The sequence below is a fragment of the Dromaius novaehollandiae genome, chromosome 1 (assembly GCF_036370855.1).
Source record: "Dromaius novaehollandiae isolate bDroNov1 chromosome 1, bDroNov1.hap1, whole genome shotgun sequence".
Classification (NCBI taxonomy): domain Eukaryota; kingdom Metazoa; phylum Chordata; class Aves; order Casuariiformes; family Dromaiidae; genus Dromaius; species Dromaius novaehollandiae.
The window spans coordinates 207,656,324-207,676,069 of record NC_088098.1 but is presented as its reverse complement, the minus strand read 5'-3'; the positions used below and the strand labels follow the sequence as shown (position 1 = coordinate 207,676,069).

Here is a 19,746-nt window from a genome sequence, read left to right as displayed (position 1 = left end):
CAAGATTTCTTACAGAAATCCATTTTGATTGCCTGCAGTCAGATAAAGTAGACGAAGGAGCCAAACAAATTAAATTTTTGTTTTGTTTTGTTTTAAATAACTTAGGCAGTCTTACTTACTGCCATTTCTTTATTCATATGGTTATATTGTTCTGGTAAGGAAAAAAAAATTATCACCGGGTAACAGGTAATCACACATCAACTAAACTACAGCAACTGACTATGCAAGTATTCTTAAACCATTGTAAATGGGAAGTATAATGCATTAGTTTATACCCCAATAAAAGACATTTAAGCTAACATATTTCACTTTACATTTGCAAGAGGTCACCAACATACATGCAGAAATCACAGTTCAATCTATGATGGTAACTCAGTAAGCCGTAACAACTAATTATTAATTAAATCAGTCACAAATAATTGTACAGAATATTAACTATGTAAAGTGGAAATGTTTTTCTTGCCTTTGTCTCACTTCTTTTTTATTTCATGACTAAACAACTCTCTTTAATACTATTTAATCCATAAAATCATTTTTTTCTTCAAATCTCTATGATGCATGCAACTACAGTTTAGAGACATATTGATATTCTACACAAAAGGAAGAAAAATATCAAGCTCAAAATTTTCAATTTTACAATCATTTTATTTTGCAAAGGCAGACACGTTATTTTAATGGTACATATGTAAGCACATATAGGTATACACAGTGTATCAAACCATAACAAACATAAGCATTCAATTAATTTGTAAACCAGAAACAAAGTGGAAGATCTAACATACACTCTTCATTTGGTTTGAAAATAAATTATGATCAAGCAAGAAATCGAGACAGCCTATACAGAAATATACTTAGTAACTAAACAGTGCTAACATCTAATAGTATTTTTGAAAAATAAAAATATTGTTTGATACAATAAAAATGAATCCTACATTATGTGCTCTTGACTAATAAAGAAAAAGGTTCAGAGTTCTTAAGAGATTCAACCAAGCACAACTCTTGGAGCAGTTCTTTAAAGGTTTACACTGGAAGTCAGTGTTATTACTATCAACTTCAGTCTAAGGATGTGTCTAATATGGGATCTAATTTACCAGAAAATAATCACCATAAATCTCAAAGATTCAATAAACTATTGCCACCAAGTGATAAGCCTTCTACATTTCCCTGAGGCTCACACGACTCTTACTTGGAATTTCCCAGACAGAAACACATGCACCCATGCTGCACAGCACATGAGCAACAAATCTAATACAGTGGGAATATATGAGACCTACTGTATTTGATTTGCATTTGCCCACACACAGCAAGTGCAGTCTGCCCCAGACAGACTAAAAAATTAAAGAGTGCTGCCTTAGTATACCCCAATCTGTTAGATTCACTGCACATGATTTTTTGCCTCGAATTTGTGTGCATCAAACAACCCCAGACAAAGGGCCTTTTTCCTATGACAGAACTTCCCAGATCACAAAAGGAAGCATGTCCAGATAAACTGAGATATATGGTGGCTAAACCTCAACATCGGTCATTATTTTAGCTGTTTTAGCATGCTAAAGAACAGTTTGAGAAACAGAGATTCACAGTCCCTAGATGCACAGATTCTGCATGTGAAAACACAGTTCTATAACAATAGGAGCTTTTGCTAGGTTGAGAGCTAGCTAGCTTTTGCTAGCGAGCTCCTCTAGCAGTGGTAATACAGCAGCTGGCAGATAGATACTGGTTTAATTCAGATCTGGCAATTCCAGAAAAGAAAGATATTTGAAATTTCCCCCATGTTATGTCAATGACAAACAACCATTTCAGATGAAGTGCATGCTGGTTTTTTAATTTTAAGCACACACTAACACTTGCTGAAGTGTGTAACAAAGTGCATATGGCAATTTCCCAATAGTTTAAAGACTTTTATGACCTAGCATTCCCAGAAGCTTCTTTGGCTATTTTTTTATTTATGCAATGTGGAACGGAAATGCTAATGAACTTGCAAACTTTGTTAGCGTGAGATGCAAGGGCCAAACAGAAAGTCCTTAGAAGCAGCAGCATGTGAATATAAGAGATTAAAAGAGACTCAATTTTAAAAAGCAAACTTTTGGAGTGATAAATCTGTCTAATCAACATCATGCAGGAAACAAGAGGGAACTGAGGGTCATTCTCAGAAGTCCATGAATCAAAACAATAGTCTGAAATTTCTAGCCTTTTTCTTATCAGTACCATCTCTATTAAGTCATGCCTACAGACAAGTTTCAGGCAAGAAGAATACATTTTTGATATCTCTTATGTTCTCTGTGATCCCAAAGGAAAATAAGAAGGAAACTGAATACTTTTTTTGTTTGTTTTTACACTCTTTGCTTCATGCTAAACTGTTGAATCATTATGACTATAGCATTGCCATAATATTATTAACTGAATATTATATTATGATACTGATTATTTTTATACTATTGTCTTAATCTATCTGGATGAACTAGACATTCCTGTAACTTGGGAAGGTGCTAACTGTCCAGCTATTAATCAGTATTCACCAAACTCCCCTTTGATGGGATCCTCTGCCCTCAACTTTTGCCTTATTTGACAAGGTAAATTAACGCATTTCATATGACTGGCAGATAACTGCTTTAACAAAACAAAAAAGAAAAAAAACAGGGATAATAACTGCCTACGCTCCATCATCTGGCAGTGATTCAGGAATTTTGAAGAGTTAGTAATTAAGCACTTACCACCCCAATTCCTTCAAAAGCAAATATGGCAGTCCCAAAAAAGAGTGGATATTTCTTCCAGCCAACCACAGGAGGCAATTTCCGAGGATCTGCTATATCCTGAAGACAACAAAGCAAAAAAGTCCGATGTAAAGAACATAAGCAATTTTGATGGGTGCGTTACTCTTTATGAAAGTAAAATCAGCATGTGCTGACAATGCAGTATACACTGCCATTTCTGATCCCTAGTTTCCCCCTGCCAACGAACTTAGTCCTTTACACATACCTACAACCACTTTCCACTCACACAGAGACACTTCTAACAATATTTTATCCTAGGATCATGTTATTGACATTAGATATTTTCCCATTTAAAGTACCACAGTGGTATATTCAAGTGAGCATCAACTAAAATAAAAGGGAAAGCTCACACCTCAAGCTTAATGTTTCAAGTCTGCAAACTCAAGGCTATTCAGAGGGTATTACATTTCTAACCTGCCTCTATGCTCCACAGGTATGCTTCATAACCATAAGGGATAGTAAAAAGAAAAAAAAATACATATATAGTTTCTCTCAATCTCCCCCAATCTGTTCTGTGCAACTACTTCTCCTACCTCTAGTCCCAACCAATACCTTTAACAAAGCTTGTTTTTCTGCCTTCCTCCACCACTCTCCTCTTCCTACCACTTTCTTAACACTCTCAAGAAAGCTTTCTCAGGCAGTGTTACACTCCACACATCCAGATATAACGCCTGCAACTGTGTTTACCATTTATATTTTTTTCCAAAATTACATGAAAGAAAAATGTACAAGTTTCTAAAATTTTTTTTAACTGCCAATTCAATTTGTTCCATTATGAAATACCTCCAAACATTCAAAAAACAGCAACCCAGAAAATGCAATGACTGTTCAACTTCTGAGGAGATGAAATTCTGCAATATATAGAATATATATTCTTAAAGTATAAGCCCTAGAATTTTCCTGATTGTATTAGAGAAACACTAGAACTAAATATTATTTTGAAACTGCTCTTCTGTTGCAACAAAATGCTTGGCCACAGATTATAATCTATATTATATTATAAATTTCAGGTGTGACTGATGAAAATTTGTATATTCTTTCTCTGAAGAATTCAAAGTCCTTATAGTCTGTATTTTTATTATCTGATCTGCCGCAATATTATCCTTCATCTCAAAAGTACAGTAAAAGCATGTCTCAAGTATTAGAGTGCCTCCTACCTCAATAAATTACAGTATTAGTTCGGCTGCTTGGAAACTGTCAATTGATATAAACTGGAGATTAGCTACCACATGCAGCAAACGAGAGATGTCATATTGAAAAAATAATAGTAATAAACATTTGATACTCACTCTAACAATATACTGGTAAATGATCACCAGGCTGACAGCCATGGACAGATTGGCAAGCAACGAAAGTAAGGACAGGCTCTTAAGGTCACGAATAAAGACCAAGAGGATTATAAATGGCAGAAAACACAGCATGTAGATTCGTAAATCGGTACTCCTTTTCTCAGAAGAACTGCTGGTGGCACTGGCATTTATGGAAAAAGTCTTGCTTTCCAAAAATCCTTCATGGACCTGTTGGAAAATTTTTATTTTTTTTAAACATTGGTAGCACTGAATTTTTGTATATGGTCACATTGCAGGTTTTTTAAAGTGGTATTTGTCCCTCCAAGTTTATCTGCTGAAAGCTAGGTAGTTTAGGTTCACTATACTCTCCATGCAGAATGGAAGAGAGGTGTCTTTAGCAGGTGACTCATCCATAGGACAAATGATGAAATTGAGCCCTGAAAGACCTTGTCTTTATCCCACAATTCCCTAAACAAGAAATGTTTATGAGCAGTTTAGATTAGAGGTCTGTCTTTTATACATCTGGAGTTAGGTAAAATGAACCTAGTCGAGATCAATCTAGCCCTGAGTATTAAGAGTTTGAATTTTCTTAAGGAGAGTAAGGGCTAAGATGACCAACCCCTATTGTTTGATTTCCATGCCCAAGAACCCATCTGTCTTTAATTTAATTCAAATTACTTTATTTAACTTCACTCTTTTCTTAATCAACTTTGGCTCCACTTAAAAAGGCAAGAGCTCTAAGAGTTTACACAGACCTGTCTCCATTAAATCAATTTGAATTCATATCTGCAAATAATTAGTAGTGCACAACGTCAAAGTGTACTAGATATCTTGAATATCTATTACAGCAACTCAGGGCTATTAATTTGTTAGCTTGAGGAAGAGGAAGAAGGGGAGATAAGAGGACAAGCTGGAGATACAGTACGCAATCAAAGGATCTTTGGGACTGTGAAACTTTTCATGAGTTAGAAGGGGTTAGTTGATAGTATAAAATCAAGAGTATGGAAATTGTGTCATTTAAATTGGCAATTTTGTCAAACTCAGACTTAGCAAGTCTAACAGAAAAATACCACAATTCACCTTAGCTTGTTTAAGACAATTCACAAACTGAGGAAGACCAAATTTATGTAAAATTCTGTTCTTTATAACAAGAAGCACTAGAAATAATTTTTCATTATGAAAAAGGGAGCAATAAAAAAATACAGCAACCCCATGTTTTCCAGAAATATCACTTTAAAGGAAAATAGAGAGCATCTGTCACTACTAACACACTGAAGGTTTCCACCCCGCAAGAATCTGAAGAGTGTCAGCTATAAGACATTTAACAACTCTTGGTTTTCATTAGGATAAAGTTCTTAGAAAGCTACTAAAAAGAGCTAAACACATGTAGAACTGAATTTCAGTGAATTCAGAGCTACAATAACTTTGCTTGGCCAAGCATTACGGCACATGATTAACCAAATTACTCCCCTAATAACAAGTAAATGAAGTAAGATTCACTGTAGCAAAGTTTCCTATGTTTTCCCACAGTGTTTAAAATAAAATTAGAGAGCAAGCACTTTAACAGGAGGCTTGCATGTTTACTTAATCGCATGTATTCACGGGTAGCCAGAGATGTCCTAGAAGCAAGGACACATAAGAGGATTTTCTCAGAATTACAATGCGATTTGAGCACGTAAGTCCCATCAGTCCCTTTGAAAGCCTCATCCACACTAAATACTTAACACGCCTTCAGTTTATACAAATCTCCTGAACCTGATGAACTATTCCCTCCCTCCCCCCCCCACAAAATTATTGCTAAAAAAGAAACAGCAGGCAGGATACAGTCCAGGTTCTAAAACATCTTTAAAACGCCACAGTATAAGCCAGCTGCTACCCAAATCATTCTGAGCAACAGTTCTCTCTCAAGAGAGAGACATTTCACTTGTATGTGCAAAACTCAGTAAGAAGCTCCTGAAATCGAGAAAAAAAATTTTTTTTCTAATAGCAACACCAAATTCCAACTAGATATTTAAGTGGAGTTTACTGGGTCACACTGCTTGAACATGCAGTGTGTAATATTGCATAGAATTTGATTCAAGTTCATATCCACCACATTCAGCTACCATGATGATGGGTGTAAAAAACAGATCTCACCTTCATGTTGTGCCAGAGAAGAAGGGACATCTTAAATAGCCTTTATATTTATCTTATTCTGAAAAAAAGATAGAGGAGAACCACAGAGAAAGAATATACTACAGCTGCACACAAACTCTCCATGGCCATTATCAAGTGAATATTGATGCAGACATCTGCAAGAAACAGCCAACTAAAACTACCAAAATGGGACTCCCTGGTCCTAACTTAAGTATAATCTCAGATTCCTATTCTGGTCAATGATAACCCTGAGTCTCCCGCTGTTTTTGGCTAGTGCGTCACTGCAGAAGGCAGTCATGCTGGGCCAAGACACAACAGACATTATATCTAGCTGCCTCTTTCCTACGAACAAAGCAAAGCAATCTAAAATATCATCTGAGTGTGAGGCAACTTGGGCTCTTCACTTACTCAGTCAAGGATCGATGCCTGAAAAATTCATACAATAAACAAACACACTCCAGATCTTCCCATTGTTAAGAGCAAGCCCAAGATATGCGACACAGAAATGTTCATTTGCTCCTTGAGAATCATGGCTTCCTTTCATTATCTTTTCTACTAAAGTAGTTTTGGCTTCTGGAGAACGTGAATAAAATTTTACTATGCTTGTGCTCATTCTGACTAAAAAAGAGAGACAAAACCTGAGATACATTACAAAGACTACATCAAAAGTTGTGAAGTTAAATATCTAAAAGCTTAAAAAAGCCAAAATTAAGAACACTTGTGCTGCATGCTCTTGATCCTCTCGTGCACACACATTAGCATGTGGTCATTAATTACACAATCATTGTTTCTTTCCCAGGATCCACACGAACTCAGCACAGGACTTCATAAGCTGCTACACAGCATTTCCTTTTCTTCTTTGTATATGCCACAGAGCTCAACATATTGTTCAACCTGAACGTAGGTTACATGCGTTTTGTTCCGTGCTAATCATGACTGTATGTGGGAGTCCCACAAACATCTCCCAGTCCCATACAAGGAAATATTATCAGGGTTGTAGAAAGCAAATACATAGTCACTGAAGTCACTAGCTATAAAATCAGAAGTCACTTCAGCTATTCAAGCATTAATTCAAGTGTTTGGTATGATGTCTGAAACAGCTTTCCTTACTGGAGTGCTTAGCCTCATGCCTCATTTACATACCCCAAGTACAGTGTCCATTGACTTCAGCGATACCCATGAAGACCAAAACCAGATTTGTAGAAATTTATCATATGCCTGGTATCAAGCGCCAAGCACATGACTAATACACAATTAGACTGCAGAAAATTCAGTGTAAATGATTCACACACTTCATATAAGAGCAGCGGCAGAAAGAATTCAGTTTCCTTAGTCTCTTCAACTGAGACCATTCTTTCAGCACCCACCTCTCATAGCCTGCTGCTTCTGCCAAACGTTCTACAGACTTTTTCAGCATCTTGTGGGATCAATAGAGCAGTCTCTGAGCGAACAGCTTCCTTCCAGTTCCTTCCTATTCAACTCAGAGTAACATCCAGTACAATACGCAAAGCCAGGTCTAGCACAAAAACAGTATGTGATCGGGCAGATAAAGACTACATTGCAATCCTATAATTTGGCTTGAAAAGATCAAATGTTTCACAGATCATTTAATTCCAGTGCTTCATTATTATTCAGCACACAACTTTGCAAACTCAACTTTTTCTTTTTTAAACTTTTCTAAGTTTATGTCTGTGTATAATTTCCTAAATGTTTTTTCTTTCTTTTTACAAAAATTGGGGGAAGAAAAACAAAATTCCATGCTTTTGTAGCATCCCACTGACACCTTGATAGGTCACCTTCAAGACTGAAGCCTACAAAGCTAATAAAGTGCTCTCACATAGCAAGAACTTTTTGCCATATTTTAGTTTTATCAGTAAACAATGAGAAAAGGACACTTTTCAGAGAACTCTGCAAATATTCAGGAACAGTAGAAGAATGCCAAGACTTAGGGTCTCATGTTCCACAAGCAGGAAAAGCAAAGTAACTATGGTACAGAGGGGACCATGCTTTTCCTACCCCAGCCTTGCTGCTGTCAGACTCCAGCTTGGTTCCAATTTCACCATTCTTCTCCAAATCTAGCCACCTTCACCCGCAAGCCCCTTACTTGCACCCTGCCAGCCTTGCTCCACCAACCTGAGTTTCTTTTCTGCCTCAGCAAACATTCCTTAGGAAACGCTTTACTTGAAATTTAACATAACCAACTGAAAATAGGGTCTTGTAGCCCAAAGTATCCGGAAAACTCTTATATAACACAACCAACACTGTTAGATTTCTACAGACACTAACCAGAAAAGATCTAGAACCAGAAGCTATATTGGACATCCATTAGTAAGAAAGGGAAATCAAACATTTCACAGCTTAGTTTTCCAGTCCTCCATTCCCTCTGCTCATCTGTCTCATCCTTCCACTACCCAGTAAGCACAGACTTGAAACTGAACCAATTTCTGTTCTTTGGTGCCCTCTGCAGGACAGATTTATGCAACAAAGTTTCTGGGAAGACGACACAACCTTTTCCCTCCAAGAGAAAAAAGCAGAGAGCAACCTGAATTAAAGGCACTTCTAAGTGCGACTTACTGATAACGAATTCATTCACTGGGTGCACATCATGGCTCCCTGCAACTACTGCTTCTGCACAGGTTGCTATCTCTGTGGGATCCGTTCCCAGCTTTCAACTCTCCTTCGAGAAGGTGGCAACGCATTTTCTGAAAAGATTTCATTTTTTCCAAACCTACAAGGGACAGGGCCAGTAAGTGCTCAGTCTTACCTTCTGTTTAAGGCCAAAAGGAAAGAGTGATGACTGGTTGGTCAAATACCTACTAGCGGTGAAAGGTTTCAGTTTGAACTTACGTTATGATGCATGCAACAAAAATTCCCACCCCAGAAGACCAGTAAAAGAAACGTCAGATGTAAAGTAGGATTTTTAGGTATTGAGATAAACTATGACATACAGTGACAGTGGGACTGCGTTTAAGGCTTTTTTGTTTTGTTTTTTTTCCTGCACAAATTGCAGAGTACTCTGTAGAACTTGGAATACTTTCTAAACATAATATAAATACTTGTCTACATGGAGAGAAAAAAAACCATAATATCTATTATGCATTAACTGCCCATGGGGACACTCTTCTTCCTCATTAAAATAAACTAAACCATGCAAAGACACCCACTGGGTGGAAAAAGAGTCCATACGGATGATTAATGCTCGGTAATCTGCCTTACCTTATTCCTCACCCGCTTCACCAATTATACAAGCACACATGTTTAGACACAGGCCCAGATTCATCCTCACTAGCTTTATGTCAAGTGGCCAACCTTAATCTTATGAGCAGAAAACACAGCCGGGTACACTGGTAGGGTCGCAGTAGCTTACTAAGCACGCAGGGGGATAGTTTGGTTTTCTTGAAAGGTTTGAGGATTGTTTGGAAGGTGTATGGGCATTTTTGGCTGTGTGGGTGGTTGCATGCGATTTTTGATTGAATTTTTTACGAAAATGGCATGACAAAATATTTGGGCTTTAGATATTCTTAAATATATTAACTTGCAAACATGATGAATTGCAGTATTTTTCTAATAATTAGTATTCAATTCATTTTAAAGAACTACAACATACTGAAATGTGTTTGCATACATTTAACACTACATAATATATGTAATAATATTTACAGTAAAAAAACTATGAAATGCTATATGAACAGTGCTGTTTTATATTTTAATTAATAAAGCCAATGATGTAATAAGCGGGTTTTAAACATTTATTCCATTTGCAGATGGAAAGTGAAACAATGTAGAAGACGATTAAAATCCAACCTTGAGAACTGGCCAAAATCAATTCAGTAAGGACAAATAAAGGGTTCCACAGGCAGGCAGAAATTATCTGCATAAGTAGAAGAACTAGAAGAATTGCTTACGACAATTCTGCAGTAAAGGATCAAGAGATCACAGTGGATCACAAGTCAATTATGAGTTAACAATGCCATGTTCTTCCAAAATGACAATTATACTGAAGTGCAGACGAGTAACTGTGAGACAATTCTAGAAAAGGGAAGAGACTAAACAAGAACAGAACCTAAGATTCCAGCAATATGAAAAGGGAAAAATCCATTCAGGAGGTCAGGAAAAAGAAGTCAAAAGCAAAGCCTGACAAAAAAAAAAAAAAATTAAAAACAGCAACAACTGGCTCTCAGGCCAGCATTATTTTCTATGATTTCTATAATTAATTTTTAAATTCAACACACAAATCACAGGGCAATGAAGCCACAAACACTTACACAAGATCTGGATTCAGTTCACTTTGCACATTGCTCCTTTTTTTCCCAAAAGCTCTTTTGTGGAAACCACGGCAGAACCTACTCTGTGCATCTCTCAACTTCACGTTTTAGGAGTAGGTTTTTTTGAACTTCATAAAGAAAGGAAATAAAATTTGGAGGAAAAACAAATTAAAATCATAATTGTTTCCATCCAGTATATCTTTACTCACTTGTTTCACATTTTCTGCCAAGAACACAACATAAACGCTACAAAATCCCAGCTGTGTTATCACTAGAAAAAAGTCGACAATATACCTGAGGAAAAAAAAAAAGACGTATCTTATACTTAAGATCCAAACAATTAACCCACTTCCACATGATATACAACTACTACTCCTTTGTACCCTACAGAAAATGCTAGATTCAAATGCCACATTAATTTCAGGAGCACTGCAATGCAGGTTCCTCCTCTGGCAAAACAAGGTCATTTTTTTTAAGGTAACCCCAAGTGGGTATCAAAGTTTCTCAGAAATGCTAAGGCAGTCACATATTTTAAAGTGGCAAAAAATGTAATTCAAAGACTCTTGTTTAACAATGCAATATGAATATAAAAAATAGACATACATATTCAGTGCACATATAACTTACGCTGCAGTCCTTTAGGACTTTAACACAGCCATTTTCCATGGAGACCAGACAAGATGAATGTCTCATACAGTCTAAGTTACAGAAGTTTCAGCAATTCAAGATTACAAATGTTTTCACAGCTTACTAAGTGGTTCAGTATGAATGTATCTGGATACATTTTCAGACATTTTATCTCATTGAAAAAATTCTAAACTATGGTTCATACTGGTTTTGGAAAATGTCATACACACTAGTGGCCTGAAGATACACTGTTTACATATAAAGTATTTTTTTCTACTGTATAAAACTGTTCTGATAGAGTTAAACACACAGCAGAAAACTGCCTCAGAGAACAGATTTTCTGCAGCACAGTGTCTCTGGAAACAGAATTGCCATTTGTAGCTTTTAACTCTTTGGTGCATTACAGTATTTTCATTCTATTTCATTACAAACCAATTTTCCCTCTAATTGAGTTCTACTGCTTTCATATGAAGTAAGCACAAAAGATCTTAAAAGACTAGTTCACCTTTTTTTTTTTTTTAATTTGAAACCTAGTAATAGCCAAAACACATGATGCTCCACCCCTGCAAATAACAGGACAAAAACATAGCCTTCTTCAATACAGGGGGGAAAAAAAACTTTAAAACTGATATTAATGTTGAACAACAAACCTGAGGTTTTGGGTTTCACTACTGTGTAGTGATACCATAACCATTTTAAATTCTGTAAACTGTCATACAGCAACAGACGGAAAAAGCAAAACTATGGCCTTTTTCAAAAGGTATTTAAAAGAGACAACAAGCTATTAACAACAGCATGTCATTATTGCAAAATATAGTAAATATTACTCCATCATTTGCAATTCATATTTAAATAGGAATCAAAGAAAGCTTTACTTCGTCTCAGAATAAATATACTGAAATCATTTATGTTTGCAGCGTCAACCTGTTTCAAGACTGAACTCTGATAAAGAGAAATGTGTTTGTGATAAAAGAGAACTGAAAACTTAAATTACTTCAATCCATTAGACAATACAGAATGCACTTCTGGCTATAACAGATCTCTTCCTCTAATATAAAACAGCATTCATTTCTTCACAGCTTCTGCAGACCTGCAAAATGAAACGCCTAACAGAGGCACACTCTGCAGTTCTCCCATGTTACTAGTTGGTTGCAGAAACTAATAGATGGCACTGCATAAAGATACATCAAGCACAGAGAACACATTCTTAGAGCAAGCAATACTTCAGTAAAAAGTAAATGTCCTAACCATTCCAAGCGTAGCCATTAAATTAAATTCTAATGCAAGCTTACCTTCCCCAAGAAGCTCTCTTCTGAAGGGCCGTCAGGGGCCCCACTTCCATGGCATAACTAACTGTATCACTATATCCTAGCGAGTATTTTTTCAACCTGAAAGAGTGGAAAAAGAATAGAGTTAACTAGAAATTATCACAGCCTAGAACCCCACCTTGAAAATGCTGGTAGCCTCACAAGATTATAATAAGGAATCATCCGTGATACCATTCTGCAGCAGCTGAAGTTCAGAGTCACAGTTTGTGCTCATCTCCCCCAAGTGACGCTATTCAGCACTCTATAAGCATGTGAACCACAATGTTGCTTCCCACTAACCCAGCAGCACAACATCAGTTTCTTACAGAAGAAGTTTCTTGATAAACTAATCTACTGAGTCATGTAGAATCATATTCTTATAACACCAGCTTAAAAAACTGATCTCATATCTACAAATCACAAAGAACTTCAACAGCACCACAGATTTTCCTGGAAGAGCAGTCACCGTTCCAGTGGTCTCACTTTTGCATACATCTCCAAAAGCCATTCAAAATTACAGAGAAAGGAGGGAAGATTCAGGAATGACAGAATCCCTTCGTAGTAGAATACACCATCAAGCTGAGATGGCGGTTTTCCCAGCTACAGGGACAAGAATAGTTTTTTTGTTTCTATTCAGATCAAATAAACTCTATTGTACTTTTAAAGTATGAGAGCCTACTCCTTCTCTTTAACACCTGACAGTAAGATAAAAATGGTTAATGAAAATCACTATTAACTGGAATACTCCACAAGTCAACTTTGAATTCCACCCCCTCGTACTGTACATCTCACTCAGAGGAGTATCTAACATTCATCTCCCCACTAGCATCATTTTCGCACATTTCATCAGCACCACAATTGTGAAGAATTAAGTTTTCACAATCAAAAGAGACAGAGCTCACACATCAACATGAAAAAAATTAACAGTAATTCACAGTTTATTCTTTATTCCTATAAAGTACTTCTAAAACAGCTATTTATAAATTGAATGCTTTTCAAAGCTATGAAGATACAGAAGCTATGAAGAAGCTATGAAGATACACAAATGGGAGAGTATTATAGAAAATACTTTGCACTCATTATGCAGTTTTCTAATTTAAACAGCTGCCACACCTAAACAATTCTTATCTCACTTAATGGCGCTGTCAAAAACACATTCACAAAGATGGACTATGGAGCAGAATGTCTGCATGGAAACTCAACATTTTTCCAGGCTATCACAGGCATCTTCTCCCATATAAACTAGAAAAATGATTTAATCTAAACATTAGCAACACAAAATAATTTTCTGTCTAGTGGCTTTTGAAAAGGAAATTGGAAGGAGTACTCTGAAGCACAAAAACAAGCAAGCAAAAAAAAACAAAAAAAGGGGGTGTGGACACTCATGGAGTGATCTCAGAACTCTTCATTTTAGGTAGATACAGACGCTACGCAATTGAAACTGCAGTGAGAAAGACCTGGCTACTTCCCAGTTAAGAGAGGGAACAGGATACCGGATAAGACAAGTTAAACCACCCTAATTTTGTGTATGAGTAGTGAAGAAAGTGTTTTTCAATGTATTCAAATAGTGTTGCTCAAAGTACAGCTATCATTTATAGTTGCACCGTAATAAGTATTCCTTCTTTGAAGCACAAGATTCTGATCTGAAGAAACCGCTACAGCATCAAGACATTCTGTAGACTGAAAATTAGAAATAGAAAAGAAGAAAGAAAAAGTAATATTCAAAGTCAGCAACAGAATGAATAGTTCCACATTTACCTCTGACACAGACAGTGGCTGCAACGTACCAAGATGTGCATACAATGAACTGATACAACTCCTATGAACACAAGGCTGATTGGTCCAATCTGGTATAGAGAAAAAAAAGGAGGACATGTGATACATAAATACCCAAAGCCATGTAAATAGAATCTCTCATGAAAATATGCTGAGGGAAAATCTTTATATGCAATTTCACATTTTAGCAAATAAATAAATATTAAGAATTAAAAAATTACATGCAACTGACTTTTTTTCCCTCAGAGGAGGATTTGCTGCCAATGTTTTATGGCCTTACCTTATTTTTAACTGACTATTTGATAGAAGGCTTTTCAGAGGTGATCAAGCAGTAAATAACAAATAGACAAGAACAACTTCACTCCCATAAAAGCTTCATTATGATATTTGCTATGAAAAATTTGGCAAGAGAGAAGATTGCATATTTTGCACAATTCTAAACAGTGGCTTGAACCACTTTGTCATCAACACTGCCGCTTCAAAGGCTTCTTTCCATTACATTAGTATGCCTGATGATGCACAGCTTAAAAATAAAAAAAAAAAAGCATAGTTGCCAGCCCGATAATTTTGACAGTTACAAATTCTAGATAATATTCAACTTAAATATTTGCTTTAGAGAAGAGGTTTGACCAAAGGTTTTCACTGCAGGTACTTGCTTTTCTATTACACTGCCTTAGGAAAGTCATTGTTTGCTACCTGGGGTAGATTAGACTGTGCTATGTCCTGCACCCCAGAAACACAAGATTGATTTAACAAGACGACAGTGCATCCTAGGACACACAATCTGGATATACTGTAGTGAAGTGTAGACAAAGATAAAGTAAAGCCAAACAACAATTCCCATGACACACCATAGAAGTCTGTCTGAATCCAAATCATTTTTCAAACAAAATTTTTGTTTTCCACAGAAAAATGGTTTGGATAAGAGAAAACACAATGAATAGTCATTAAGTCTTCAGACTGAAGCAATTTTTACGGCTTAATCATGTATCTGTCAAACTTTATAGGTAATTTTTGCCACTTATGAAAAATAAATTGAATTCTTACCACAATGCCAGCATTTTTTATTGCAAGGGGAAGACCTAGAAGCCCAGTTCCAATGTTTCCTTTGAGGAGGTGGGTAAGTGTTTGTATAAACCTGAGGATAAAAATATAAGAAGTCACAGTAAAAATACATTCACATTGTTTAAAAAAAAAACAACTATCATTTATTAGCCTATGGGGATAATTTGTGAGCTTTATGTACTTAAGGTGGTCCAGCACATTCAAAAATATTCAGAAACATTCTTATTAATCTCTAGATGTCAGCTACTTCAACTGGAATATACAAGTCTGATATTCTTTCCTCCAGCCTGTGAAAGGCTTGATTTTCTGTGCAATTTTATTGTCTTTCTGCCTCAGAAACAGAACAAGTTACTAAGTTTTGTCAATGCTACTTTAAAATCATTGACATCCCAAACAGTTACCAATTACAAATTACTATTCTGACAGCCAAAAAAATTGTCAAAAAAAGAAACAAACTTCACAGGATCTTCAAATTAAACTTTAACAAATAGATATTTCCAAAGTCTCCTGAAGTTTCTTTATTAAAAAAAAAAAAAGAATAGAAAACTTCCTTAACTGCTTGAATTTTGAGTGACGTTATGGCTTCGCACATGGGCATCCTGGAATATTTTATGACCGGTACAGTGTTAGTTTCTGCAGAACGGAGAGCCTACTCAAAACTGGCTGCTCTTTGGTAGCAAAAGTCCCATGCAAAGTCCTAAAGTAAAACCACAAAACTGTACTGTGGCTGCAAGCACACCCCTTACGTGCTTGCTAAACTACTTGCAAGGAACAAACTTAAGGTAATGAATTTTAGCAAGCTTATTCTTAAGAGTAATACATACGTGATGCCTTCTTCATTATCAAGTTGGTAATGCTTCTCAACTGGTGACAAATCATGTTCACGCTCCTCATCAGAATTTTGTTCTTCAATTAAAGGCTTCATCACCTCCATGTCTACAAAACAGAGTTAAAATAAATTTGGCATTATAAACAAACTTAGAGTTTAGAAGTAAAACAGAATTCCAATAATTCACCACGCAATGAGATTTACCTGTGAAACTAACTATAAACCTGATTTAGACAGATATGTACAGCACAAATCTGCACAGGATATTTCCTCTCTCTCTTTAAAGGCACGTATGTCCTCATTATTCAAAACCAGGCTGGTCTAGCATCAAACACTGAAGCTTTCCATTTGTAAGCAACATTTTTCATCATCACAATTTTTGTGTTTTAGATTATTTTGCAAGCTAATACAACACACAGCAAAACAGAAACGTCATCCATTGCTACAAAAGGATGAGATTCATCTTACCTGCTTTTAGCTATTTCAAAACTAAGCATTTAGTCTACTGCCCATCTCTCATCCACGGAGAGCAATGGTGTCTCCACAGAGCTATCCCATCCTGAAAAAGACGTCTAAAAGAGGCATGCCAGAAGATGCCTCCTAGCCGACGAGAGAACCGGGATACCGAATTAGATGACATGCTTTGAGCTGCAGTTTCATGAATTTTTTAAAGTAGCATCAGACTAAACAACAGTGCTAAATAACAACAAGCAGCCAGCAGTGAACAAAGTTGTCCTTTTAGGTGACACTAATAGCTTATGCTAGTTTAACATTGATGAAATTATAACCACGTTTAAATGACTGCGGTTAAGCCAAACAAGTCCTGCCAACAGCAAGAAGATCATTTACCTTGCCCTTGCCTACCACAGGACCCATTCGCAAACTTTGTTGAATAAGTAACTATCAGTTCCATGACTTTCACGAGAAAAAATTCCTTTTATGATTTTTATCACATAATTCTAACATTCTCTATTCATTTCTTAAAAATTACTGAGTATTTCTAAGTGTACAAGAGCACGCTTTTATTGAATTATCACATTACATATTTACAGAACTCAGGAAACCTTGATGAATACCACAAAAACATTAACTGCATTAAAATATTCTTCGCTATTCAGCAAGCAAAAATATGCAATGTTCACTCAAACTATTAAATATATCAACCATGCCAAGTTTATACATTACATAAGAAAAATATACATGCCCATTGAATATCTGTGAAACTTCTGACGCTGAAGTGAGACTGTAGAGGCCATATGAAATTGGGGGTAGATAAAGTTGAAAGCCAGTAACAAAAGCACTTGACGGAAGCAAAAGATTCCCAGTGGGATGTAACATCAGGAGACATCAGGGAAGCAGTAACAAAGTACAGCGTAATGCAAGCCTATAGTCAGCAATATCCTCATTATACAAGTTGAGGTAGCTATAACCACCTTTCACTCTATGGTACATAGTATACACATTGATCAAAAGAAGAGTCAACAAAAAAGTTCCTTTCCTTTAGTCCCAACACATTGTATTGACTAATTATCTAGGACGCAATTGCCCTTCTCTCCAACCTCTTGGAGTTGCCACTGTAAACAAGAGCCATGACCCACAACCCACTCCTTCGGTACCTGACAGTCCTGGAGGAAAAGCCATTCACCTCAGGTGTCAGGACTAAAGCTGGAAGTTTCACCTAGTGGGCAAGTGTTATTTTCCTTTTTAAGAATATTGAGTCTAAACAGTCTGAAATGTTTCTACTAGCAACAAACCAAACTGCAAGTGTGCAAAGTCTGCAATCATATGCAATTCGGCAGCATATGAAAGAAATCATCATCATTAATTTAACTTTCCAGTTTCTAATCAGTAACTTCTGACTCAATCACATGCTGTTCGGACACATATTGTCTTCACTCAGCTTTGCAAACCACGTGTGGTGAGTCAGGTTCCTATGGAGGAGTATGCGGGGACCCTGAGCAGGCCACAGCTTTGAGATGGAACTGCTTGAACTTTCTTCCTTAACTTCAGCACCCAAGAAAGGCACAGAAGACTTAATTCAGAAGTCAGGTTTCTTCGTGAACCTTATTACACTGCTCTTTAAAACAGACAGCACTAAAAATTGGATGGATAAGAACAAAAATAAAAATACAAGTGTTTGTAAACAAGTTTTCCTCCCCACCTACTGTGTCCAGGCAGATGAGGCCCTTTTTTCAGGCTTACTTTCATTATAGCAAATCGAGATGGCTCTTACAGAGTCACCCCTGAGGTCTCCCTCAAAAAACTTCTTTCTTTTGGTGTTTCTTTTGCTCTTTGGTGTGGCTGAATACTTACTCTCACCACGAAGCCTCTACTGCAAGGTGGCCGTCTTGCCGTGTCTCACCTGCCTCTGCCCCTTCGCCCCCTGCCCGTGTTGCAGGTGTCCTCCCTTGCGAAGGCTCCTCGACTCCGTGCGGCATCAGGATGATGCAAACGGCAGCCTTCCCCAACGCTGCCTCGCTACATCGCTTTAAAGGAACGTAACGGCCTGCGCAGTGTTTACATATAACGAACTAAAACTAAAGCAGACACGTCTTATCACCTAGAGGAAATCCAACAAAACTACCGACGGGGAACGCTACGACACCGTCATTGTAATATGAAAAGTTTGGCAGTTCAGATGTGTGCAGTTAGTTGCCCCAGCACTTCACTCCACGTTGCCTGGCAGGATGTGGGACTACCAAGACTGTGATTCAGAAACCTTCCTCAGGAACCATACTGCGCGCAAGGCCAGGCAAACACGGCCAGGACTCCACGGTCACGCTTCTGCACTGACACTAAAAGATTTAATGGGACCTAGGAATCCTGCACACTTCACAGAACGAGCAAATAACGGAGGGTCGCTCCCTGCCTCGCCGCTCTCTCTGCGGCTACTGCAGGGCAGGGACGATTCAACAAGGCTGCCTCCCTGGCTGGGACAGGGAACCTACCAGAATATGAGGAGTTGCGAAACCAAAGTCAAAGGTACAAAGATGGTGCTGCCCACACCAGATTCAGCTTTCTTTACAAGGTCCCTCATAGACTGCTGGTAGGTACCACTCCTCCTAAACCGAGCTTTGCTTAAGGCTTATTTTCTCAAGAAGGATGCTTCCACCTCCACCCCTCTCCTTGCTTTCCTAAAGAGACATTTCTCCTAGCTCAGACAAAGCTTGTGATAAACTAATTAAAAGTATTTGTCCACTTTTGGAAGCCCAATCCTTCAGAGTCAGGAAATACTAAAGTAAATACCTCTGGCAACCAAAAACTAATCTCAATCCTTTGTGCCTGCCATGCTGTGATAAAGGGATCGCCCATGAGTAAGACAAAAGAGCAGAGAAACACTTTTTAATCTCCATTTTAAGAGACAAAAGAAAGATCTTGTCTCCTTGCAGCTAAGCACATTTCAATTTTCCCAAGACACAGGTGCATTTTTAACTTTCAGGCATATACCGTATCTTGCAGCAATTAAACAAAATACTTGTTGCTTGATGGGCACAGATATTTTCAAGCATCTTTCACAGACCTGTGGTAAGCACCTCTACCAGGTACCTTCTAACTAGGAGCGTCGCTCTTAGGACCAACAGCACTGGTGAATATCAGCAACCACTTGGTCAAGGAAGGAAAGTGAATTTCTTTTCTTCCATGCTAGCCCGATATGGGAAGTTCTGATTTATACATATACAG

General features: G+C 37.2%; 1 protein-coding gene across 1 annotated transcript in view; it reads right to left on the bottom strand.

Annotated features, from left to right (window-relative positions):
• Positions 1-19,746, bottom strand: part of SLC36A4 (solute carrier family 36 member 4) — a 129,934-nt gene that overhangs the window by 95,801 nt on the left and 14,387 nt on the right. The window contains exons 2-8 of the mRNA XM_026109199.2: positions 16,061-16,172; positions 15,219-15,309; positions 14,154-14,242; positions 12,381-12,476; positions 10,671-10,755; positions 4,061-4,288; positions 2,712-2,810 (exon numbers count right to left, since the gene is read on the bottom strand). Of these exons, the coding sequence (XP_025964984.2) occupies positions 2,712-2,810; positions 4,061-4,288; positions 10,671-10,755; positions 12,381-12,476; positions 14,154-14,242; positions 15,219-15,309; positions 16,061-16,172 (800 nt within the window). The remainder of the gene's footprint in view (positions 1-2,711; positions 2,811-4,060; positions 4,289-10,670; positions 10,756-12,380; positions 12,477-14,153; positions 14,243-15,218; positions 15,310-16,060; positions 16,173-19,746) is intronic.